The sequence below is a fragment of the Rhincodon typus genome, chromosome 6, assembly GCF_021869965.1.
Source record: "Rhincodon typus isolate 14 chromosome 6, sRhiTyp1.1, whole genome shotgun sequence".
NCBI lineage: Eukaryota > Metazoa > Chordata > Chondrichthyes > Orectolobiformes > Rhincodontidae > Rhincodon > Rhincodon typus.
Window position 1 is genome coordinate 35,473,450 of NC_063337.1, and position 26,074 is coordinate 35,499,523.

Genomic DNA, 26,074 nt, shown 5'->3' on the forward strand with positions numbered 1-26,074 from the left:
GAAGAGAATGGCATTATGCTAGTAAATAAAATTCTACAAATTTGAGTGAAAAATCTACTATTAGTGTATGAAAATTCTGCAATTCCTTATTTCCACATCTGGAATGAGTTCTGTTAGTTTATTAGCAGCTCCTTGTTGTCTCAACTTGTACTGCAAATTCATAACTGATATATTGAAGACTGGATCTATATCGAATATTGAACTAATGCTGACTCAACTGTCTATGTTGACTGGGTAGCACATTACAGCTTTATGTATCATGTCATTTGCCTGTATATTTTTTCAGGGACAAGATGTTTTAACCAGAAGCTCAGAATTAATTCATTCTGGCGAGTTGATGAAAATTTCATGTCAAGGAAAGAGCCAACAGAGAACATTTTTTCTGTTTGACCATCAGTTGTTTTTCTGCAAAAAGGACTTATTGAGACGAGATATGTTGTACTACAAAGGACGTATTGATATGGATGAGGTTAAAGTCCTTGACGTGGAAGATGGTAAAGACAAGGAATTTAACATTAATGTGAAAAATGCCTTCAAACTGAGAATTAATGCAACGGAGGAAGTATACCTATTCTGTGCCAAAAAGCCAGAAGATAAACAGAGATGGCTCCAAGCATGTATAGACGAAAGAAAAAGAGTAGAAGAAGACAAAGAAATGGGTAAGCTTGATTTCTGACATTAATTAAGGATAAATAGTTGCAGCAATTGATTTCCTATTTTCTAAAATCAGTAGCCGTTCTTTGCAGAAGAATCTTGACAGTAGGTTTTTGTGTATTATTCAACTGCGGTGATATAGGAGGGTGCATAACAACAAGCAAAATTATATCCTCAGCAATGTATGCAATCTTCCAGGAGCTTTAACAGTACAAGAATAATGATTCATGGACTTAATTTCTTGTTCTGGCTCTTAGTTAAGCTTGTGATCTTCGTTGTTTCATGGAAGAAAGACGATGAAAAGTAGAAGGAATCTCCTTCTCAATTTAATCCAAGCAATTGACTCTCGCACTGGCAGGAGCTTAGGCCCAGGCCATGTGACTCACTTATGACCCATGATAAGGACCTTGGAAGACAGAGAATGCATGAAAAGGATTTCCTATCTTAAATGTTAAAAGGTGAACTCGGTGATGGTTCAGATTTGTTTGACAACTAAATATTTAAAAGCCATAAACAATTGCTGATGTGATTTGATATGCTAGCATTTCAATAATTGTAATAGTGGCTTCAAATTCATTTCAAAAATCTTAAGGATTCTTAAATGTTGGAGAAGATGGCTCACACTGACACTGCAACTAGGGATAGCAATAAATGCTAGCCTAGACAATAATGCCCAGATACCATGATTGAATAAAGAAATCATTCAAGCTGAATTGAAAAGCTTTGTTACTGTTATGTGATTAAGATTGTCCCTATTTAATGAAGTCAGATCATCAAAGTATAGATCAATATATTAAAGACAAAGGTGTAGTGACGTGATGATTTGCCGAAAATAAAAATGGGAGAAGTTGGAAATGTATCTTGTGTCAGCAATCATTTGAAACAAAAAATAAGTTGATGTTTCAGTTGAGATTCTTTGTAAGAATACCATCTTACCAGCTGCTTTCATTGACCAGTACAAAATTAATGCTCATGATTGAACAGATCAATAGGAAGCTCAGTTGATAGCATGCTTATCTCCAAATCGTAGTCTGTAGGTTGAAATCCCATTCCAGGTTAGTGACTACTCCCTGCTGGTGCCAAAGTTCATGATATTTGCTCAGGGCTGGAGGTAGACTTACAACCACAGGGGAATGAACAGACTTTCATGGTCTACGTAGATTCCAGTGACATAGATAAGGCTAAGAAAGAGGCTCTGCATAATCAATTTGAGGAGCTAGGCCCTGAATTATAAACAGAATTTCAAAGGTAATAATCTCTGGATTATTACCTGAGCCACATGCAGATTGGCATTAAGAAGTTAAGACCGATGAATGAGTGGTTCAAAGACTGGCGTAGGAGAAACTAGTTACGATTTGTGGAGCACCAGCACCAGTACTGGAAGAATGGAATAAACCTACCCTGGACTTTGCTTGGGATGGGATTCTTGCGAATCATTTACGAAGGAAGTTTGTAAATAAAATGGAATGGGAAAGGGATTAGGTAGGGTAAGATTGAGTAAATTATTGGAAAATGACAAGGCCATAGATCAACTTAACGGTAAAGATAGTGATAATCAAGCAATAATAAGAAGGGACAGTGATTCAGTTTAAATAGAAACTGAATTAAGGGCTCTATATCTGAATTTCTGTGGTATTCCCAATAAACAGGTTGTCAGCTCAAATTTAGGTTCGTATGTATGTCCTAGTGATATTTACAGAGGTATAGCCACAATAAAACCACAGCTGGGACCTAAAATCCAAAGATATGTGACATTCAAGAAGGACAAGAAGCTGGGAAAAGGTGGTGGGTAACTGAACTTAAGCTCTCATTACTTCTTTTATTCTGAAATGACAGCATAAATGCAGTTACCCACCACCTTTTCATTACAGCTATTATACTGTAATAAGAAATGACATTTGTTCTAAAGTTCAAGATGTAGAATCCATTTGGGTGGAACTAAGAAACAACATGTTTGGTAATTGTTTATAGAAGACCATCTGTAGTGATAATGTAGATCACAATATAAATCAGGAAAATAGAGCTGTCGGTAACAAGGGTAATGCCGTAACCATGGATAACTTCAATCTATGTAGACTGGATAAACTAAATTTGTATGAAGGATAAATTTCTGGACTCTATGCAAAAATGGCTTTCTAAACAATATGTTGAGGAACCTAGTAGGGAATGGGCCATTTTAGATTTGTTATTTTGCAAACAAAGAGGGACACTTAATATTCTTGTTCTAAAATAGCTTTTATGAAATGGTGACCGTAATATAGTGGTATTTTACAATGTTTGAAGATTATGTAGTTCAATCAGTAACTAGGGTCTAAAATCTTAAGAAAACACAGCCTCTAAAGTTATGAGGGACAAATTGTGCATAATGAATTGGGAAAATACTTTAAAAAGTATGACTGCATACAGGCAATGACCAATATTTAAAGAACTAATACATAGTTCACAACAAAAGTGTGTTCCTTTAATGCCCAAAAACTGAGCAAGGAAAATATTCCAACCATGGAATTTGGTTCCAATTTAGGATTATATTAAATCAAAGGAAGAGACCTGTAAAGTCGCCCAAAAACAAGGTAAGCCTAAGGACAAAGAAAAGATTAAGCAAATGAAAATAAAAGTGAACTAGTAAGAAACATAAAGCAGACAGTATAAGCATTTCCAGATACACAAAAATGAAAAATTAGCAAAACAAAGATTCCAGAGAATTTATATTGGGGAATAAGGAAGTGACAGGGAAACTAAGCAAATACTTTGCCTCCATGTAGGAAAATACGAAAAATTGTCTAGAAATAATGGGAGAGTTTAGGGATTTGGAAATGTGGAGCAGGATATTCATATATTTATGAAAGATGTATTAGAGAAATTAATAAGACTTAAAGTAGATAAATCTCCTGGACCTAATTGCATACATTGCAGAGTATTATGGTCCTTGTTCACAGTTTTTTAGGTTCTGGAATGCTTCCTGCAGTTCAGAAGGTGCAAATGTATACCCAATAGTTACGAAAGGGGGGGAGAGAGAGAGGGAGATGGGGTGAAGTACCAACTTAGTGTTGCTCAACTTAAAAACAAGAGCAGTTAACTATTATTAGACTGTCACTGAATCCTATTATTTTCCACAAAAAAAAACAAATGAACTACGACAGAGATACATTGTAAAATGCTGTGAAACATCCGAGGGGTGAATGTAAGTTAATGAAAGTTGTTTCCTTTTTTTCGTACATTATCATCCCCTTCTGGTAGAAATTAATGTTAACAATATATAATAAGTCCTATTTAACATTGTTTCCTTTTAACATTGGTCACTTAATGGGGCTTTTGATAAGGGCCACATAAGAGTCTGGTAAACCCAATTATAGCACATGGGATTGGGAGGAGTATATTTGTTTGGATTGAGAGCTGGTACATGGACAAAAATCAGAGAATAGAAACAAGGTGGGTCATTTTCAAGTTGGCAGGTGATGACAAGTGAGTACAGTAAGAATCAGAGCTTCAGTCCTGGCTATTCATATTCTACATCAGTGATTGGGATGTGGGGATTAAATGTAATATTATACAGATTTGCAGATGACAGGTGGGAAGGCAAATTATGAGGAGTGTGCAAAGTCCCTTCAAGGATTTTTGAAGATGCTGAATGATTGGACAAAAATTTGGCAGGTGGAATACAGTATAGAGAAATGTGAGGGTATCCATTTTTGAAGGAAGAACAGGAAAGCAGTGTATTTCTTAAATGATGGCAGGCTGGGAAGTGCTGAACTTCAAAGCAAGTTGGGTGATCTTGTTCATGAGTCAGTGAAAGTTAGCATGCAGGCACAGTAAATAATTAAAAAGACAAATAGTATGTTGACCTTTATTACAAAAGGACTTAAGTACTGCAATTATGTAGAGCCTTGCTGAGATCACGCTTAGAATACTATGTGCAGTTGTGCTCTCCTTACCAAAGAAAAGATATACTTGCCATTGAGGAAGTGCAACAAACATTTACCAAGCTACTTCCTGCAATGAAGGGATTTTCCATGAGGAAAGAACTGTTAGACTACACCTATATTCCGAGGTGTTCAAAAGAATGTGAGGTGATCTTGTTCAAACATATAAAATTCTTAAAGGGATCGACAGGCGAGATGCATAAAGGATGATTGCCTGGGCTGAGGTTGGTGTAGGTGTAGAATCGGGGGACATGGTCTGAAAGTAAGGAGCACGCCATTTAGGTCTCAGATGGGGAGGATGTCTTCACACAGAGAGTGGTGAATCTTTGAAGTGCACAACCCAAAAAGGCTGTAGAGGCTCAAGTCACTGATTATGTTCAAGACAGCGATGGATATATTTATAGATTAAACAAGGTATATAGGGATAGTGTAGGAAAATGGCATTAAGGTAGAAGATCAGCCATGAATGGCTGTACCTGCCTGAGGAGATGAATATCCTCCTGCTGCTGTTAATTCTTATGTTCTTCAGTTGGAAGGGTTTGTCAACAGAAAAGGTTGAGAGGAGATTTGATTTGAGGAATTCAAGATTATCAGGGGCCTTAACTGAATAGTTAGGAAGAAACTGTTCCCATGGTGGAAGGATGAATTAAAGTAATTGGCAATGAAGCATTGTTGGTATAAGGAAAAATGTTTGCGTGGAGCAAGTAGTTTTATGATTAATGTTCAACCTCAGTTCTGGTAATGTCTGCATTCTCTAACAGAATCATTTTTGCAGCATGGAGTCTAAAAATGTACAAATGTACTTCACACAGAGTGATGGGCATGTGGAATGCACTGCCGGCAGTGGTAGTGGAGTCGGATACTTTAGAGACTTTTAAGTGACTCTTGGATAGACACTTGGAGGATAGTAAAATGTAGGGTATGCAGGGTACTTTGATCTTAGCAGGATAATCGGTCAGCACAACATCATGGGCTGAAGGGCCTGTACTGTGCAGTACTGTTCTATGTTCTATGTACTGACGCAGCCCATGTTCAAATGTGACAAGATCAGGACGATCTCCGGGCTTGGGCTGACAAATGGCAAGTAACATTCATACCAAACAAATGCCAGGCAATGACCATCTCCAATAAGAGACAATCTAATCACTACCCCATTGACATTCAATGCTGTTGCCATCAATGAATCTCCCACTATCAACATCCTAGGGATTTCATTGACCAGAAACTCAACTGGACTCACCACATAAATAGAGTGATGACAAGAGTAGGTCAGAGGCTAGGAATATTGCTGCAAGTAATTCACCTCCTCGATCCGCAAAGCCTGTATGTCATCTACAAGGCAAAAGTCAGGCATGTTATAGAATACTCACCACTTGTCTGGATGGTTGCAGCTCCAACAACACTTGATTTGACACTGTCTAGGGAAAGCAGCCCGCTTGATTGCTACTACATCCACAAGTATCCACATACACTTACGCTCGATAGCAGCAATGTGCACTGTCTACAAGGTGAACTGCGGAAATTCACCAAAGATCCTTAGACCGCACCTACCAAACCCATGACCATTTGCATCTAGAAGGACAAGGACAGCAGATCTGTGGGAACATCACCAGAAATGCTGTTCAGCCAGTGGTATCCACATCCCATGATTGAATATCAAGCCAAACTCATGTTTGTGTGAAGAAACATGTTGACAAACCAGTTTAGGATTGCCATTTGGGCTTGCAGTATAAAAACATGTACATGCACTGCACCTTCTTCAACTCAGCAAAATAGGTAACAATTACTTGCTGGTTCATTTCTCAGGGCAGTGCCTAAATAAAAATCAACTTGCCTGGTTTAAAATTTAAACAAAACCTTGCTGTTAACTGTCAATCAGCCATTGTGGGTGCATTTCCTATGGCAACACCCCTACCAATCTACTTGTCTTTTAATTGGCACTGTTTTCTCATGCAGGACAAATGTTAGTTTGCTCCTTGAGTTTATATTCTTGTGAAAAGTCCAAATGAGTGCAAGGTGAAATACTTCAACAAAACATCTTTCCTCAGCATTAGAAAAGTTCTATACTACCAAACAACTGTAAGATAAAAAGTGAGAGACCATTGCTACAAGGATGCATAGCAGAGTAAAAATTAAAATCAGAAGGAAAGACAACCTCAGAGGCTGGTTTAAATGGAGCTTTTATTGTCACAAACCATCAAAGTTGTGCTAATAAATTCTTTGAAAGGAACATTTCATACTTTTGTGATAAAAGATGAATATTAAAGAGTATTTGTTGATCTCTAGTGACATCGCACATTTCGATGCGAGTGTCAAGGACAATCATATTTTTGGTGAATTAGGATAAAGTGTGGAGCATAATTGGATCCAGGCATGCTGGTGTATTTCCATAAGCATGTAAAGTCGTTCTACTTTTTGTCTTTAATACATCATTTTATTGGTGCTAAATTGCAAACATGATCAATTTTGTAAGTGATATTATCACTCAAGTGTTAATCTAGAGACCCAGGTAACGTTCTGGGGAACTAAGTTTGAATTCTGCCATGGCAGATGGTACAATTTGAATTCCAAGAAAATCTGGAATTAAGAATCTAATGATGACCATGAAATTATTGTTGAGTGTCAGAAAAACCCATTTGGTTCACTCATACTCTTTAAAGAAGTTATCTGCCATCCTTGCCTGGTCTGGCCTACATGTGACTCCAGATCCACAGCAGTTGTGGTTGCCTCTTAGCATAATTATTAATAGGCGATAAATGCTGGCCTAGCCTGAGATGCCCACATCCCGTAATGAATTTTTAACACAATGTAAAAATTGCCAAAAACCTTTTCTACCCTTTGTTTATATCCTAGTGTTGATTTTACACACTGTTGTAATTACTGCCATTGAATAACATCTTTCTTTCTATTATGGGGTGTGGGCATCACTGGCTATGCCAGTGTTTATTGACCTAGTCAATTAAGGATCAACCACATTGGTGATGTGGACCTGAAATCACATGTAGACCGAACAAGTAAGGATGGCAGATTTCTTTATCTAAACAACATTTATGAGGGTTCTTCACACGATAAAATGATTAATCAATGCAGTGGAAGATATTTGATAAACTGAAAATGAAAAGCTGAGTAGGATGCAATTGAGTCTATCAAATGTGATTTAATTGTAATGCAGCAAGTGATATATTGCTTTTGCACAGTGACTGAAATATGTATTCAAGCCTTTGCACCTATACACAGAGTGCCTGACTTCAACGAAATTAGGCAGGAAAGCAAGTCGTTCAGGGCAATTGCTTATTCAAAGAAAAGCCATCATCGTTGCTTTAGCACCAGTTTCATGCACGTATCTGAAACTGAAAATTTACAGCTGTGACTGAACAGCATGCATTCTGAGCAAGGCCAGAAAGAACATTTCATTCAAAACAGATTTTTCATTCCATAATCCATGGATAATTTTCTCTCCTCTCTGCAATGTTTCAAAAATGCATATTTTTGTTCAAGTGAATCATGAAGTTTGTTTATAAAGATAACCTATTAATGAAGAATTTTCTTTTGCGCTAATGTTCTTTCAGGATTTGTAATACATGAAAATCAGAAGAAACAAGCAATGTTAAATGCCAAAAAATCCAGGCATGGGAAAATGAAGAGTGAGTAGGAACACATAGATATTCTGAAATACCACTAAAGTTTAGAAGATTTAATTTTATTCCAGTCTTGGGCTGCCAAGTGGTGAATAACATTGCCACACAAATGCCAGTCAATAACCATTTTCAATAAGAGATATTCTAACCACCGCCCCTTGACACAATTAATATCCTTGGGATTGTCATTAACCGGAAACTTAACTGGACTTGCCATATAAACAGAATGGCTACAAGAGGTGGTCAGAGGCTAGGAATACTGCAGCGAGTAACTCACCACCTGACTGCCCAAAGTCTGTCCACCGTCTAGAAAGCACAAGTCAGGAATCTGATGGAATACTCCCTAGTTGCCTACATGGTGCAGCTCCAACAACACTCAGGAAGCTTGACACTATCCAAGACAAAATAGCCTGCTTGATTGGCACCACATCCACAAGCATCCACTCCCTCCACCACCAATACTCCATAGCAGTAGTGTGTACTATCTAGAATATGCACTGCAGATATTCACCAAAGAGCTTCAGACTTTCTAAACCCTTAATCATCTCTATGTAGAAGGACAAGAGCAGTAGATACATGGGGACACCACCTCCTGCAAGTTACCCTCTAAGCCACTTACCATCTTGACTTGGAAATATATCACAATTTGTTTAGAGTTGCTGGTGCAAAATCCTGGGATTCTCTCCCTAAAGGCTTTGTTGGTCAATCTACAGCATGTGGACTGCAGTGGTTCAAGAAGCCAGCTCACCACCACTTTCTCAAGGGCAACTAGGTCTGGGCAATAAATGCTAGCCAGCCAATGAATCTGATGAGTCAATTTTAAGAAAATACATATCAATGAGATATTGAGCTAATTCTATTCGATAGCATAGCAACTTGTGTCTTTCTTACTTTCTGCCTAACAGTCAGTCCTCTAGATAAATGTAAGCTGATTTAAGAAAACAAAATCATTTGTGCAAAACAAAGCTAAAGTTTTGGGTTAATATCATTTGGGAGATAAATTGCCATGGTATAGAAGTGAGGTGACAAAACCACTTTTAACACACTTAGCTATCAATGTACACATGATTGCATCTGCATTTGTCTTGCTGTTCACTAGCTTGATTCTGACCAATTGACATCATTAACAATTCTCTAATTTTACCGTTGTAGGGGTGAATTATAGTGGATTTTCTGCTCCTCCTCCACATCAATCTCTGCATCCACTCCACCAGCGACACATCACCGTGCCTACCAGCCTTCCTCAGCAACAAGTGTTCGCATTGGCTGAGCCCAAACGCAAAGCTTCTCCCTTCTGGCACAGTTTTACCAAGTTGACTCCCTTTAAGAAATGAAAATACAGGTTACCAAAAAGTAAGAAAAATGAAACCAGTCTCTGCGGAGATTTAGGGTTCTGCGAAAACACCCAGCTTTGAGAAGTTGAACAATAAAGGACTATCAATTATGTTTGTTACACTTTATTTCTACCCGCACCCATAGCTCAACTGAGGCCTTTCTGACAACTATTTCAGCCAAGCAGTGAAAATAATAGAACTGTGTAGCAAGTATTCACAAAAAAACTGACGCTTCGAAATTTATTCTGATGCATTCTTGACATATTCTAACAGATTATTTTACAGGTGATGAATTATTTTCAATAACTTTGAACAACAATGTTAATCAGATTAGTTGTCATTATTTTACCATGCTGCAGCTCGTCATTCTTTTCTCTACATTTGTATTTGACCTCTTTATTTGCCTTGCTATTCTATGGGAAATAGAAATTCAATTTTGCAGATACCCAGTTGAAATGCGATCTTCTTATAAAATTATTCAAGGAAGTGTACCCCATAACAATGAGAGATGATACTGGTCAGGGTATGCACATTTTAAGTAAGCAAATGTTTTAAAGTCTGAAATTTCAAAAGCACGTTGCATATTCTATGGTTAGAATTATAATGGAATTCCATCTTAATATGAAAAGAAAAAATATAACTTTTTTTTATTGTGGTATCTAATATGTGTTTTAAATGCAGATGAATGTATATGAAATCCTTCATTGCAATGTAAGCACCATCTTGTGCTCAGAGGTAATTCAAAGTTTATTTTTCCCATTGGATAAGTATTTCAACCTGCCAAGGCCTTAAAATTTCTTGTTTACTTGCATTGGAATAGCACAATCGGACTTGTTCTCAGTCTGCATGTGGTACAAAATTATTGGTGGTGATGGAGAGTTAATCTCAACCTCACCATTATAGGTGAAGATTACCAAAACAAGCATACAGGACTTGGTGCTTTTTATTTTTATTTTCCTATTTATGGTATGGACCATAAGCACCAAATCCAAACTACTGTGTCACCAATTCTAGGTAGAATGTTTCTTAGTGAAAACAATAATAACTCAATGTTTCCAGGAGTGCCATCCAGCCTTAGATAAGCATGGCAACCTGCGAATGTATGAGAAGTTTTCATTTGTATTCGTTTTAAGTCTTGTCTTTAAACTCTGCTGTCTCTAGCAGCAGTCTTTGTTTTGCTGCTGTTGAATTTTTTTTTATGAAGGATGTCTTAAGGTTTTTAAATGCCCTTAAGATTTTATTTATAACAAAACATTTTGAAAGCAAGTATCTTTAAATAACAAAGGAAACCATTTGTTGGGGTAATGTTACTAGCAAACTGCAGTGCAGCTTTTATGAACCAAAGAACATGGTGGCTAGTTATCAGTCAACGTCCCATTACACTATGATTTTGAAAATATCTAGCAAATCAATACTTCCAAGTTATCTGTAATAAATGGGTTGCTCTGTATATAGTGAGGATTTGTGTCTTGATACCTTTATTGAGACTGGTTTTCCTGTAATGATGTTACCACCCAATATAAGTGATATCTGATATGTACTGTTACGTTTCTACGCAGTCTTCTGAGCAGAAGACAGCTTCAAAACCATGTAATTGACTGCTGTATAATTGATATTTCAAGCATAAATGTACATAACTAATGTAACTATTTTTTGTAGATTAGTTTTTATGTTGCAGTAAGTGATTTATCTGTAGTTAATATAATAAAACAATTCCTAAAAAGTCATTTATTTTGGTGAAATAAATATGATTTTCTCATTCCAAATAAGGCTTGTTTACTCTTAATTAACACCATATGTAAAAAGCTCTTTTTTATAGTGATTGTGTTCAATCAATATGACTGCTTGTAATGTATATAACAGTGGAGTACCTTGCCATATTGTATATGTTTTGTTTCAATGGCCTGAACTTCCAAAGCACTTACACCATTGAGAAGTGTTAAGAACCCCTTCCCTAGATCTTCCCTCAACCTTTTCTAGCCCATCTTCCATTGGATAATGACAGCTTCCTACAAGACTGCCCCCAGCCCTTCCCAAAAGGACTGCCTGATGAAAATTGCCACCTTGCCATGTGCACTTGTTAATGTACTCTATTTCAAGGGTTGGTGGTTTATGTCACTCACCCATTTGAATCCTTCCAGCCAATGGACATAGACCAACTATTCATGACATTAGAATAACTCTTCTCTGCTTGCCCATCTTCATCCGAAGATTTATGACAGTCAGTTCAGTGGAATAACATGCTCCTGATGATTCTTGGGACTTTTTTTGTATCTTCGTTTTTGTCCTTGCTTAATTTTTTGTTTGGGGATGGAAGTAATTTCTGTATAGGCATTTCACTGAAATCTTGTGCTAAACAGGAAGTAGTAGAAAAAGGGTGAAAGCAGGCAAAAGGTATGGAAATTGAGGCCAGGATGTGAATGGTTTCTCATATCTATCTTCTCCAGTCGACAGAATGGAATTGTTGACCGCTGTAGATTGATGATAAACATCCAGTTCTGATGCCAATCAAATTGGATTTGGTTCGGTAGAACATGGCAAGTATAGCTGTTCAGGTTTTACCAGGCAGACCAAACTTGTACTGAGAACAGAATTTCAGGAGAAATTTGCAGTTTTGGAAGAGTCTTGTTTAATCTGATTCCTGGCTCTGTGGAATAGAACTAAGTCCAGAGAGGATTGCTAGGCAAATATTAGCATAGGGGTCTACAGCAGTATCAAAGACAGGTTATTTTTTTCCCAGTAATTAAGGCATTAAACCTCATTTCTTTATCTCCTTGAAAACTTTGCTTAATTGTTTCTCCAAAATAACTTGATTTGCATGAGAAAGCAGCAAATCCAAAGCACACATTAAACTATTGCTTAATTTCCAAAAATAAAATCACACGGCAAACTACTTTTCAATCTAGAAAATGTCCGTATAGTGTGATATTATAAACTTCAGAACTTGGAGAACTGTTCATGGATTGAAAGAATCAAAGATAAACTGTTACACATGGTAAGAAGCAGCAATAATTATGGAATAAACTATTAAAGGACAAGGACAGACTTGTACACAAGAAAGCAATTAGCCATGCCTGGGGGAAGGCATCAAAGCTACATGAATAAAACAGTTTTGACATCTGCTTGATAAATGGCTGCCTTATGCCACAAGGACAACTGATTGCCTGCAGAGGAATTTAAGGAGTTAACTGCAGGAAAGCTGTGTCTTCAAACAGCCAGTCAATGCCAAAAGTAACAAGGAACAGGGAAGCTGCAGGCTTGATGGTTTCAGAAGAGTCAGCAATAATTTGAATGAAAGAATTTAAAGGATCACAGATGTCACATCACAGACCTGAAAGATGGAAAAAATTGTAAAAATCCAACACCAGAACTCTCCTTCAGCAGAACTTCCAAAAACCACCATGCAAGGATCAAACCCTGGACGTAAGACACAGACACTGTTGGTTGGAATCGTAACTAAATTCCACCATAAATAGGGTAATAGCCAAGGTGAGTGGTGAGGCTTAACTTGCTTGCTTAAGGAGTCTTATTTCATTTGCTACATGCAATAAAGTTTAAATGATTGATTCAGTACTTGATTGTCTGGGACATTTCTTAAGTAGCTGAATTAAAGGTAGCTTGTAGTGATTTACCCACGACAAAAGTTTTAAAACAAAAAAAGTCCAGTTTTCTTTTCTCCCCCAGATAGAAAAACAGTCACCTCAATCAGAAGGTGAAAGATGGCAGCAGCATGTGGAAGCTAAATGCAGTAAGTATTAAAGACAAGGCTACAAGATAACAAATCACTGATGTACTTCGATGGCAGAATGACATGGAAGAAAGAAAATGTTCTAAATTCACCAGGGAACAGCCAACAGGAACTGTTGATCAGAATCCTCCAGAGATCAGAAACTGAAAACGGCAGCAAAACTTCAAGCAGGCATCATTCCAGGATTCCACAGGAATGAGGAATTGTCACTACCACTTCTATAGCCAATCTTGAATACTGAAGGCACAGAAGTGTAACAATCAGAGGAAACGTTTTGCCATGCACTAAACCTTGGATTTATACACAAAAGGGCCGAGTGATCAAGTCAGCTGTCTGCTCTTTGCATTCAAAACTATGAATGGTGTGTTGACCAGACATTGTTGGATGACGATTCAGTTTCTGATGAGAGAGTTTGGCAAATGCCTGCAATGCATATTCTACTGTCTATAAGAATCTCCTAAATGGAGAGACTAAATTTTAATGAATGGAGGTAAAGAACAGGGGAATCCCTTGATTCCTTTATTAACAGCCTTTATTAGCTGGAAATTGCTAGGTGGCCTAAAGATAATTTAACATAATCTGTAAGTCACAAAAACAAAAAGTGCCCTGCAGCAAGAGCTTGCCACAATTAATAGAAGTGCACCAGCCATCATTTTGAACTGCTTTAGATAGGGTGAGAAAAATACTGACATACTGTTAAGCTAGTCAGAACAGCCAAAACCTCCTCCAAACTGCAAGGCTAGGGGGAACAATTCTGAAAGCAAAAAATCCGATCACGGCAAGGATTAAAATTTAAAAACAAATAACAATCATTATATATTTTTCAGAATCTAGAATCTTCTAAGCACGAAAGCATGCTCGAGATTAAAGCTGGTAGATGAATTTGCTGAAAAAACGTAATATTTGGAATTTGCGGAAGAATTTTCTCAATTATTCTCAGGACTGGTAAATTGAGAAAGAGTATCATACTACCTTACAGTCAAATGTAAAGCCAAACTGTCTTCTACACAGGGCTAATTTCAACAAACACAGTACCAAATAATTTTGCTCATCTGTGTTCGCTGGTCCTAAACTAAATGCGGATGTTAGGAACTGTATGGAACTGACCCGAGTCAACAAAGCAGTACGTGAAGTTCACTTAATGTCATCAGTTGCTGATCGTCTAGCTAAATTTGTCAAAGGTTACAATATTGACAAAACTAATTGCCAATAATACATTTTGCCAAGTACTTCTGGACCAGAAATCTAAGTTGTTAGTTATTTTTATAATGTGCTTCTTTCATTATGCTTCAATAGGCTACCGTTTGGAATAGCATGAAATATTTCAAGGGACAATATACAACATACTCCAAGGGAAGGATATATTTTTTTAAAATTCATTTACAGGACTGATGCATTGCTGGCTAGGCTAGCATTTATTGTCTGTCCCTAGTTGTTCAGAGGACAGTTAAAAATCAATTGCATTGCAGTGGGTCAGGAGTCACATATCAGCCAGACCAGTTAAGGACGATGGTATCCTTCCCTAAAGAACATTAATTTTTCCACTAGACGCTTAATTCCAGATTTTTTCTTTATTTAAAATTCCACTGTCCACCATGGCTGGATTCAAACTTGTGTCCGCAGAACAATACCTCTTTCTCTAGATTAATAGTCTAGAAAATACTACTAGGCCATTGAGTAATCTGGTACATGGTTCAAAGTGGAGCATGATTGGACAACTAGGAAGGTTGTGAAAATATTACAGAATATGGTTTTAATGCTAATTGAAAAGTGTGAATTTGCACCTATGATCAAATTCCTAGGTTGCATCATGGAAACCAAAAGGATAAAGATTGATCCTCAGAAAACAAAGATGGTCAGAGAAATTTCAGCCATCCAGGAACATTGTGCAGCTACAAACGTTTCCAGGGATGGTTAACCAAGGAGGGAAACTTGTACTTCATCTATCAGTGATTAACAAACCATTGATGGAGCTATTACAACATAGCCAACAATAGTTCTGGAATGTTGATCAGAGAAATTGTTTTGAAGCAATGAAGAAATTGTTAACTTATTCCAAAATATTAGAATATTATGAGCCAAAGTTGCCAACAATAATAGCTGCAGATGCATCATCCGTTGGCCAGGGAGCAAATTTTCTACAAGTCGTAAGAAGATGGAAAATGTAGGCCACTAATTTGGGAGAGGTGGTGGTATATGTCACTGGACTAGTAATCCAGAGGCCTAGGCTAACCTCTGATGACACAAGTTCAAATCCCACCAAGGCAACTGGTGTAATTTAATTTCAATTTGGAAAAGTCTGGAATTCAAAGCTAGTCTAATAATGCTGACCATGAAACTATCATTGTTAAGGTTTTGGAACCAGTGACCCTTCCTTAGTTTTTCAAAGATGTTGCCAGATCTGCTGAGTTTTTCTAGCAATTTCTGTTCTTGTTTCTGATTTCCAGCATCTGCTTTATTTTGGTTTTTATGAAGCTATCAGTGATTATTGTACAGACCAACTGGTTCATCAATGTCTTTTTAATGGAAGAAGTCTGCCATTGTTACTGAATACAGTTAATGCTGGAGAAACACAGCAGCTCAGGCAGTATTAGAGGAGCAGGAGAGTTGATGTTTTGGGCCTGAACACTTCTTCAGGACTGGGGAGGGGGAAGGGAGCTGGGGAATAAATCAAGGAAAGAGGGGTGGGGTTGGGGAAAGGTAGGTGGGATGGTGATAGATGGATGCAGGTTGGGGGGTAGTGGGGATTGGTCAGTGGGAAGGAGGGGTGGAGAGTGTGGGGAAGAACATGGACGGGTTGTGTCAGGCCAAGGGGGAGGGGATGACAGGGAGAGTTGGACGTGGGATGAGGTTGGGGGTGGGGAGATTTTAAAACTGGTGAATTCCATGATTAGGTCATCAGGCTGTAGGCTCCCAAGGCGGAATATGAGGTGCTGCTCCTCCAGTTTGCGAGTGGTGTCATTGTGACACTGGAGGAGGCCCAGGATGGACATGTCACCCAGGGAGTGGGAGGGGGAGGTAAAATGGAGGGCAACCGGAAGGTGGTGTTGATTATAGCGTACGGAGCACAGGTGCTCCGCAGAATGTTTCTCATTGTGTGCAGGATCCACACCCTCAACCAATGCTTTTTCTCCATCCTATTGGACATCAAAGACCATAAGTACACCAAACTCGCTTGTGCTTACCTCCAAACACAGACTTCCTCCACCATCCCAGACCCTAATCCTATCCAGGACGTCATTCTTAATTTTCCCAGCGTCATTAACCATACAGTCGCCTCGGCCTCTCCCGCTGACACCATTGACTATGTCACGGCTGCCAGCTATGCCACTGCGGCCGCCAACACGACAATGCCACTTTTGCTTCCACCTACATCACCGGCCCCATATACACACCCACTCCTGAGACAGTCTCCAAACCCACTCCCAGCTCCAGCTCTACACCTAGCCCCAGCTCCAAGCCCTGCCGGGCATTCACCATTCCCCCCAGACCTCCCCCTCATTGAGGATGAATGGTCAGTCCTCAGCAAAGGACTCACCTTCATTCCCCTGCACCCACACATCAACAAATTCTGTTCATGTCTGGTTGTTGAACTCTCTTTTTCTGCTGCCTCTGTCTCCGCACCCATGTTTTGACCGGGAGTCCATCCCACCATCTACAGATCCCTTCTCCTGTCTCCAACAAACCCCATCCTCCTGGAAATCACCCCATGGCCTCCTACCTCCCCCCACCCCACCCCGACTTAACCTCTTCATCTCCAACTGCTGTTGCGACATCAATTGCCTCAACCTCTCCACAGCTCTCGCCTACTCCAACTTCTTCCCCCCATGGAATGTGTAGCCCTCTGCTCTCTCTGCTCCAACCCCAACCTCGCCATTAAACCCGTGGGTGAGGGGGTTCGCACACTGTGGTACGGCGCACTGACCTCTACATTGCGGAGGCCAGGTGCCAACTCTCTGACACCTCCTAACGCCCCCTCAATTTTGACCCCACCCCGATCACCAAACCATCATCTCTCAAACCATTCATAACCTTATCGCCTCAGGTGACCTCCCGTCCACACCCTCCAACCTCATCGTTCCCCAATCCCACACCGCCTGTTTCTATCTCCTTCCCAAACTTGACTGCCCCGGTCGACCCATTGTCTCTGCCTGCTCCTGCCCCACTGAACTTATCTCTGCTTACCTTGACTCTGTATTTTCCCCCCGTCCAGGGACTCCCCATCCACATTCGGGATGCTACCCACGTCCTCCTCCTATCTGAGACTTTCAATTCCCCGGCCCCCAAAACCTCATCTTCACCATGGACGTCCAATCCATGTACACTTGTACTGTCCACACAGATGGTCTAAAAGCCCTCCACTACTTCTTCTCCCACAGGCCCAAACAACTCCCTCTACCGACGCCCTCATCCACTTAATGGAACTTGTCCTTACCATCAACAACTTCTCCTTTTACTCGTCCCATTTCCTACAAGCTAAAGAGGTGGCTATGGGCACCTGTATGGGTCCAAACTATGCCTGTCTCTTCGTAGGATATGTGGAACAGTCCCTCTTCCACTGTTATACTGGCACCATCCCTCCCCTTTTCCTCTGCTACATCGATGACTGTATCGGCTCGTGCTCCCATAAGGAGCTTGAACAATTCATCAACTTTACCAACACCTTTCACCCCCACCTCAAATTCACCTGGACCATCTCTGATACCTCCCACCCCTTCCTGGACCTCTCTGTCTCCCTATCCGGTAACAGTTTCAGCACCAATATCTATTTCAACTCTCATAGCTACCTTGACTACACCTCCTTTCACTCAACTCCCTGCAAGAATGCGATCCCTTATTCCCAATTCCTCAGCCTCTGCCGAATCCACTCCCAAGATGGAACGTTCCACTCCTGGACATCCCAGATGTCTTCCTACTTCAAGGACTGCAACCTTCCCCCACCCCCACTGTTGATCAAAATGCCCTCAACCGCACCTATTGTGTTTCCCTCACCTCTGCCCTCAACCCCTCGCCACCCAACAAAAACAAAGATAGAATCCCCCTTGACCTCACATATCACCCCACCAACATCTGCATCCAACGTATCATCCTCCACCATTTCTGCTACCTCCAATCTGACCCCACAACCCAATATATATTTCCCTCCCCACCCCTATCTGCCTTTCGTAGGGACCCCTCTCTCCGTGACTCCCTCATCCACTCCACACTCCACACTCCCCACCAACACCTGGCACCTTTTCCTGCAACCGTAGGTGTTACTCCTGCCCCTACTCCTCCCCCCTCACCTCCATCCAAGACAAACTTTCCACATCCAACCGGGGTTCACATGTACGTCCTCCAACCTGGTCTACTGTATCTGTTGCTTCTGATGTGGCCTCCTTTACATTGGTGAGACGAAGCGGAGGCTCAGTGATAGATTTGCGTGGCACCTATGCTCTGTACACTATAATCACTACCACCTTCTGGTCACCAACCATTTTAATTGCCCCTCTCACTCCCTGGGTGACATGTCTATCCTGGGCCTCCTCCTGTGCCACAATGACACCACCCGCAAAATGGAGGAGCATCACCACATATTCTGCCTCAGGAGCCTACAGCCTGATGGCCTGAACGTAGAATTCACCAGTTTCAAAATCTCTCCACCCCTGGCCTTATCCCATGTCCAATCCTCCCTCTCATCCCCACCTCCTTGACCTGACTCTACCTTCCCATCTTCTTCCCCACCTATCCACCCCACCCTTCCCGCTGACCAATCACCACAACTCCTACCTGCATCCACCTATCACCATCCCACCTACCTTCCCCCAGCCCCATCCCTCCTGTCTCTATTTATTCCGCAGCTCCCCAGTCCTGCTGAAGGATTCAGTCCTGAAATGTTGACTGTCCTGCTCCTCTGATGCTGCCTGACCTGCTGTGTTCCTCTAGCTCTATACTGTATTGACTCTGACTTCAGCATCTGCAGTTCTTGCTATCTCCGAGTGCCATTATTATGCAGTCTGGCCTATATGTGACTGCAGACCCACAGCAATGTGGATTAGATACTCTCAAAACTGAGTTTAAGAATGTCATTGGATGAGAAGATATTGCCAGGGTGGCTGTCCAGCTCTTAAGATTGAATTGTCAGATTTGGTCAGTGTTCAAGGACAGGAGAGTATGACTGCAAGTGATGGAGGTAAGGGGTGGGGGTGGTGCCCAAACTTTCTAAATTGTTTGAGGTTTTCGTCAGCTTCTTTGGATGAGAGTGTGGGCTGACAGTGGATGACCTAACTGACTATGGCACCATGGAACAGGCAGCCATTCAAGATAGGCAGTTGAAAGGAATGTAGTGGAATTGGGGGCAGGGTACAGTTAGGGCGATTAGCACTGTTCTCTGTGCTGCCTCCAGTACCAAGGTTTGGGATGTCTGCTCAGGGCTGCAGAGGAACTTAGAGTGGAAGCGAAAGGACACATGCAGGTGTTAACGACACTCAGTACAAAGAAGGAGATTCTGCAAAGTCAGCATGAGAAGCTAGCTGATAAATTAACCAGAACTGCAAAGGTCATAATCATAATCGAAACAATAATGGGTGGCTCAGTGGTTAGCACTGCTGCCTCACAGCGCCAGGGACCCAGGTTCGATTCCACCCTCTGGCAACTGTCTGTGTGGAGTTTACACATTCTCCCTGTGTCTGCGTGGGTTTCCTCTGGGTGCTCCGGTTTCCTCCCACAGCCCAAAGATGCGCAGGTTAGGTGGACTGGCCATGTGAAATTGTCCATAGTGAGTGTCCAGGGATTCGCAGGCTGGGTGGATTAGCCATGAGATATGTAAGGTTACAGGGATTGGGTGGACCTAGGCGGGATGATCTTTGGAGGGTCGGTGTGGACTCAATGGGCTGAATGGCCTGCATCCACACTGTAGGGCTCCTGTGCTCTGCATTATTAGCTGAACTGCATGCAAATTGACATTGACCCAATGATGAATGCATGGATGAAAGGCTTTTCCAGTCCGTGGGGGTCTGGCAGCAGTATTGGAGAAAGTGGATTCAGTGTGTATTGTTGTTAACTGCACAGTGAGGGAAGTAGGGTGGTTATTAAACTAAATAGTGGGACAATGGGTAAAATTTAGGAAGATGTCATAAATTTAAAAGTAGAGACCAGGCCAAACAGAAACGTATTAATGTGGCAGATAATAGTAACAAGAAGGGATAGAAAATATGAGTCTGAGTCCATAAGATCATAGACCATAAGATATAGGGGCAGAATTAGGCCATTCAGCCCATTAAGTCTGCTCCACATATCATGGCTAATTTGTTCCTCAACTGAATTCTCCGACCTACACCCCGTAACCCTTGGTCCCCTTACTAACCTATTTATCTCTGTCCTAAAGACACTCAACATTTGGCCTCTACAGCCTTCTGTGGCAATAAGGTCAAAGGATCAGACTACAATTTACAAAGCGTAAGAGGCACAATAACTGAATGCATGTGGAAGTCAAACCAAAACAGGTGAACTAAGAGCACCTACAGTGATGAATAAGCATCACATGCAATCATTACAGAGATACGGCTGCAAGATAACATGGATTGGAACCTGACTGTTGAAAGGTACAGGATATTTAGGAAGAAACGGGTCGAGGGATGGCCCTATTAGTTCATGATGGTATTAGCACAATAGGGAGGAATGATCAAAGTTGTGGAAAGCAACGTGTGGAAGCAGTTTAGATAGAAATTAAAAATGATAAAGACAAGAAATCATTCATGGGAGTAGTGTACAGGATCCTTTCAACAATCCCAGAATAGATTACACATAAAGGAAGAAATAATGAGAGCTCATCACAAAGACACAGCAATCCTCATGGGATATTTCAATTAGCACATTGACTGGAAAAGTCAGGTGGGAAAAGTTGGCCTGAATGATGAGTTTATGGAATGTTTACAGGATGGTTTAGAACAGCGTGCTCTAGACCTGACTGGAGAACAGGCTATGCTGGACCTGGTATTGTGTAATTTTATAGTGTAAGTTTAATGATTTCATAGTGAACGCATACCCAAGTAGTAGTGATCATAATATAATTGAATATTACACTGTTTGAGGGAGAGAAGACTGGGTTTGAGACTTTTAAAATTTAAAGAAGACAATTATGAGGGCCCCGAAAGCTGGCTGATGCGAATTGGCACATTAGGTCGAGGGATAAGTTAGAACAGATGCAGTGGCTGATACTTAAGGGAATATTTCAGGATACACAGAATAGATCCATTCCAACAAAGCAGGAAACATCCAAAAGGCAGACCCATCATCTACAGTTAACAAGAAATGTTAAAGATAGTATTGCACTTAAAGAAAGAACAACTTCTGCGAAGTCAGGTGGCAGATCAGAGCCTTGGATGGAATATAAAGCACAGCAAAGAATGACCCAAAAATTAATAGAGGGGAAATTAGAACATAAGAGAAAACAAGCTAAAATATAAGAACTTGTACTATCTTATGAAAACAGTAAGAGAAAAGAATGAGCAAAGTCAGCATCAGTCCTATAGAAAAACAGCCTGGAGAATTGTTGGAGTTGCAGGCTGATAGGTATCTGGGTCCTGAAGGATTTCATCATTGGGTCTTAGAAAAATTGCTAGTTGAGACTGTTGATTAATTTAGTTTTCCAAAACTCCCTTTGATTTGGGTTACAACCTCCCTCACCCCAATCATTAAAACATCTTTCAGTAATTTCATGCTGGGATGGCGACCTGCAACTAGGGACCATTTGACTTTGTGAGTCAGTAATCACAGGGACTTCCTCCTTTGTATCACCACAGACAGAACTCCCAACATGTCCTGCAAAGGACACTGGAAATGACTGTCTCCTTAACATTTCTTTTTGGGTAGTGTCCATTTGTTCATTAAGAGTCAGTACCACATGAAAGCTAAGAGTCTGTGTGTGTACCAACCTAGTAAATACTAACATTGACTCCAGACTTTCTAGATTGAATGTCTTCACTCTCATATAACTTCTCAAACTTTAAGGTATGTTTTTCCATGGGCTGATTGTCTGTCTTGTAAATTTGTCCAATATTGTCCACATCTTGTAGACTACCAGTGAGTCATCATTTTTGTCAATTCTGTCCACAAATTATATTAGAATCTTCAAACCCATTCTTTAGTGTCCAGGTCTGTTACTCAGACATTTACAGCACAGAAGGCAGCCATCGTTATCCATACCAATCAAATGTCTAACCAAAGCAGTGCCATCTTCCAGCTTTTGGCCCATATCCCTGGAGGCTATGACAACACAAGTGATGAATGTCTAAATATTGCATATATAATTCAAAAGTTTCTGACTCAGCCAATCTTTCCAGCCAGGAATTCCACTCTCCCACTACCCTCTGAATGAAGACATTCTCCTCAACTTACCACTTAGCCAGCTAACTTTTACCTTAAATCTATGCTGCCTGGTTATCAAACCCTCCCCTAATGGAAAAAATGCCTTTTTGTCCACAGTCTCTATGCCCCTTGGACTTAAACACCTTTATCAGGTCCCCTCTCAATTAAGTAAAACAACCTCAGCCTTTACAATCTTTTCCCATGGTTCATACCCTCCAACCAAGATAGCATCCTGGTAAATCTCCTCTGCACCCTCTCTGAGTGATCATTTAATTTCAAAAACTATTTGTAACATTACTTCTTCCTGGTAAGAACAAAGCCAAAGCTATACCTTCTATTCCACAGTTAGAGAAGTGACTCAAGTCCACATCCAGATCTTGTTCTTCCATCGCTTATATGGCTCCAACTCCAAAAATACCAAAATTGGATGATCATAACTCATGATCCTATGTGTATTACCCAGCTATTTCACAGGAAAAACCCAGAAATGGGAATCAACTTTTTCAAACAAATTCCCACATGGACATCAAATTCTCTGCTACAAAATTTTATGCACAAATACCCATATGTCAAATTAGGCAGTATGTATATTATATATTTAATATAATTTATTATAAGTTTGGATTTCTGCTTTTTGAGTAAGTCATCTGTGAGTTTCACATGTCTGAACATAATAATTAACCTGTAAGTATTTCTGTAGTCATGGTGATATCTTTAAAAGCAGCTTTTGAGGCCTGGCACCACTAATGGACTTTTAATTTATCTTAGATGTTCTGTGACCCAGCAAGGTAAATTTTGGGCCCTCAAGTTTTGTTATAGACTTTGAGAAGTATTTTTAAGCTTTAGATAAACACCCAAAGCTTAGAGAAGGAAACTTTTGGTTTCAGTTTTACTTTTAGTTTTTAACAAGTGAAGGCTTTGGAATAGGATGACTGTGTAGACCCAAGCTCCTGCAAAGGGTTCCCTTAGAGTGAGGAGCTAAATAATTAGTCCCAGACCAGAATTATTGGGATAAAGCACTTTAGAGGTTACTTGAAGTTGGGTACATTTGTGCACAGGTGTACGATAGCATCAGAAAGTGCTTTCTGCAGTTCCAGTCTAAAAATTTAAGTCATAAGTGACTTAAATCCCTACTGAGGTGTTAGATAGAAGGATTCTGTTGTGAGTATTGTACATGTGGTGTTTTGGGGGCTATTAAGAAGTTTGTTTTTCAATTTATGGAGGAATGTTTTGGGATTAATGGGATTACATGTTAATGTGTGTTTCAAAACATTTGTATTTATAAGCAGAAAGTTTAATTTATTCCGTTTTATCTTCATTTCTTTTGTTAATAAAATTCTATTTTATTGTTAAAGCAAAATCTGAAGTATTACATGCCTATTGAGCCAGATTGGACTTGTCCAGTATTAACATCAACTGGGATTATAACATCGTCTATATTCAGCAAAAATATGGACTGACATTTAGTAATTAGTATTCTCACCAGAAAAGTAATGACAACCCTATCAAGAGAAAATCGAACCATCTTCCCCTGGCTTTCATTAGACTTAAACTGAATTGGTCTGCATCCCAGGGGTTATCATTGACCAGAAACTGAACTAGAAAAACCGTATAAATACTCTAGCTACAACGTCACTTGTGCACAATGGCAGGAGGGTATCCCATCTATAACATACACTGCAATAATTCACCCAGACTCCTTTGACAGAACCTTCCAAATCCATGACCTCTGCTACATCGATACCTGTAACTGACTTCGGACAATATTACTACTTCCATTGTCACTGGGCCAAAATCTTGCAACCTCTGTCCTAACAGCACTGTGCATGTCTGTACAGCAGTTCAAGAGGGCAGATCAGTGTCATCTTCTCAAGGGCAATTAGGGATTGGCAATAAATGCTGGTCACCCACTGACATCCACATACTATGAACGAATAACAAAGAATGGTAACAAGGGTCTCCTATTACCATCGGGAAACAACCTTGAGGATGTCAGTCACTTCAAACAATGTGGAAGGCCAGATAGACATTGGTTTCTATGTAAGACTTAAAGCAATTTCAGTCTTCCCTGGGCTGCACTTAACCTGGGCATCTAACACTAAGAACATGGCCATGAAGCTGTGACTCTACATCCCCATAGTATCAATTGTAATCTGTGTCAGTGAGACAAGTGCAATGGTGTAAATTGAACACCTTTCGCCATAGCTACCTGTGTAAGATCCTGGGCATCACACAGAACGAGAGCCTCACCAACAAAGGGGTTCTGCAGCAGCTTGGCCAGATGTACTTGTGAAACATTGTAATAGAGATAATGGATGCTGACAAGACACATTCTTCAGTTCCCGGATATACACTTACTAAACTGGCAGTGAAGTGCAAATGATGAGTTGGAAGAAGACGGGGTCAGCTATAAAAGACTTGGTGAAGTACATGTAAGGAAGATTCCAAGAGTGGGACATCATCTTGTCTGGAGCTAAAGAGATCATGATGGGTCGGGGCTGGTGGTGGAGTCTTGTAGCCCATTGGTCCATATGGGCATGACCAACACATACATCCCAGTGTGCTGATACACTGCAGCATTTCTCTTCCTGTTCTGTTTACAGTCTCACTGAGAGAGATCACCTCCCCCGCCACCCCATGGCAGGAACTTGGCTTGCAGCTTTGTCCCTTCAGGCCACTCAGCCTCTGGCCTCACCTGTCTATCCATGGATGAAACATTTTAAGATGCTTAATAGGAGCATTACAAAGAAAACTCTGATCTAAAAGAACACACTTATTAGGGCAGATGACCAAAAGCTTGGTTAAAGAGGAAGGGAGGTAGAACGGTGAAGAGATTTAGGATAGCAGCTCATGAGTTTTAGGCCTTAGTAGATAAATGTAATAGTGAAGCAATTAAAATTGGAGATGCTCAAGAGACCAGGTGAGAGGACCATAGATCTCAGAGGATTATTGATTGCAGAGATAGGGATAGGACATGTTGTGGAGGAAACTGAAAACAATGATGTGAACTTTAAAACTGAGGCATTGTCTCTCAATTAAACAATGTAAACTAGCAAACATGGGTAAAGGAACTTCACATGAGTTGGTAGGACACAGGCAATAGAATTTTGAATGAGCTCAAGTTTATACAGGCTAGCATTTGGAAGACCAGGCAGGACTGAATTGGTTTAGTCGAGCCTAGAGGTAATAATGGTATGAATTAGGCTTGCAGTAGCAGATGAGCTGTGGTGGAACAGGTTGGACAATGTTACGGAAGTACAAGTAAGCAGTTTTACTAAGCGTCTGAAGCTCATCTCGGGGATCAAAATTTGATACCAAGGTTGCGAACCATGTGGTTCAACCACAAACCTTAGTCAGAGAGAGGGACAGGGTTAGTAACTAGGTAACAGATGTTGCAGTGATACCAAAGACAATGGACAGAATTAACACCTT

General features: G+C 40.3%; 1 protein-coding gene across 1 annotated transcript in view; it reads left to right on the top strand.

Moving 5' to 3' along the window:
* Positions 1–11,312, top strand: part of LOC109917764 — a 222,244-nt gene extending 210,932 nt beyond the window's left edge. Inside the window, exons 8-10 of the mRNA XM_048597929.1 lie at positions 287–659; positions 8,144–8,218; positions 9,365–11,312. Of these exons, the coding sequence (XP_048453886.1) occupies positions 287–659; positions 8,144–8,218; positions 9,365–9,546 (630 nt within the window). The 3' untranslated portion in view covers positions 9,547–11,312. The remainder of the gene's footprint in view (positions 1–286; positions 660–8,143; positions 8,219–9,364) is intronic.
* The last annotated feature ends 14,762 nt before the right edge of the window (positions 11,313–26,074 follow it).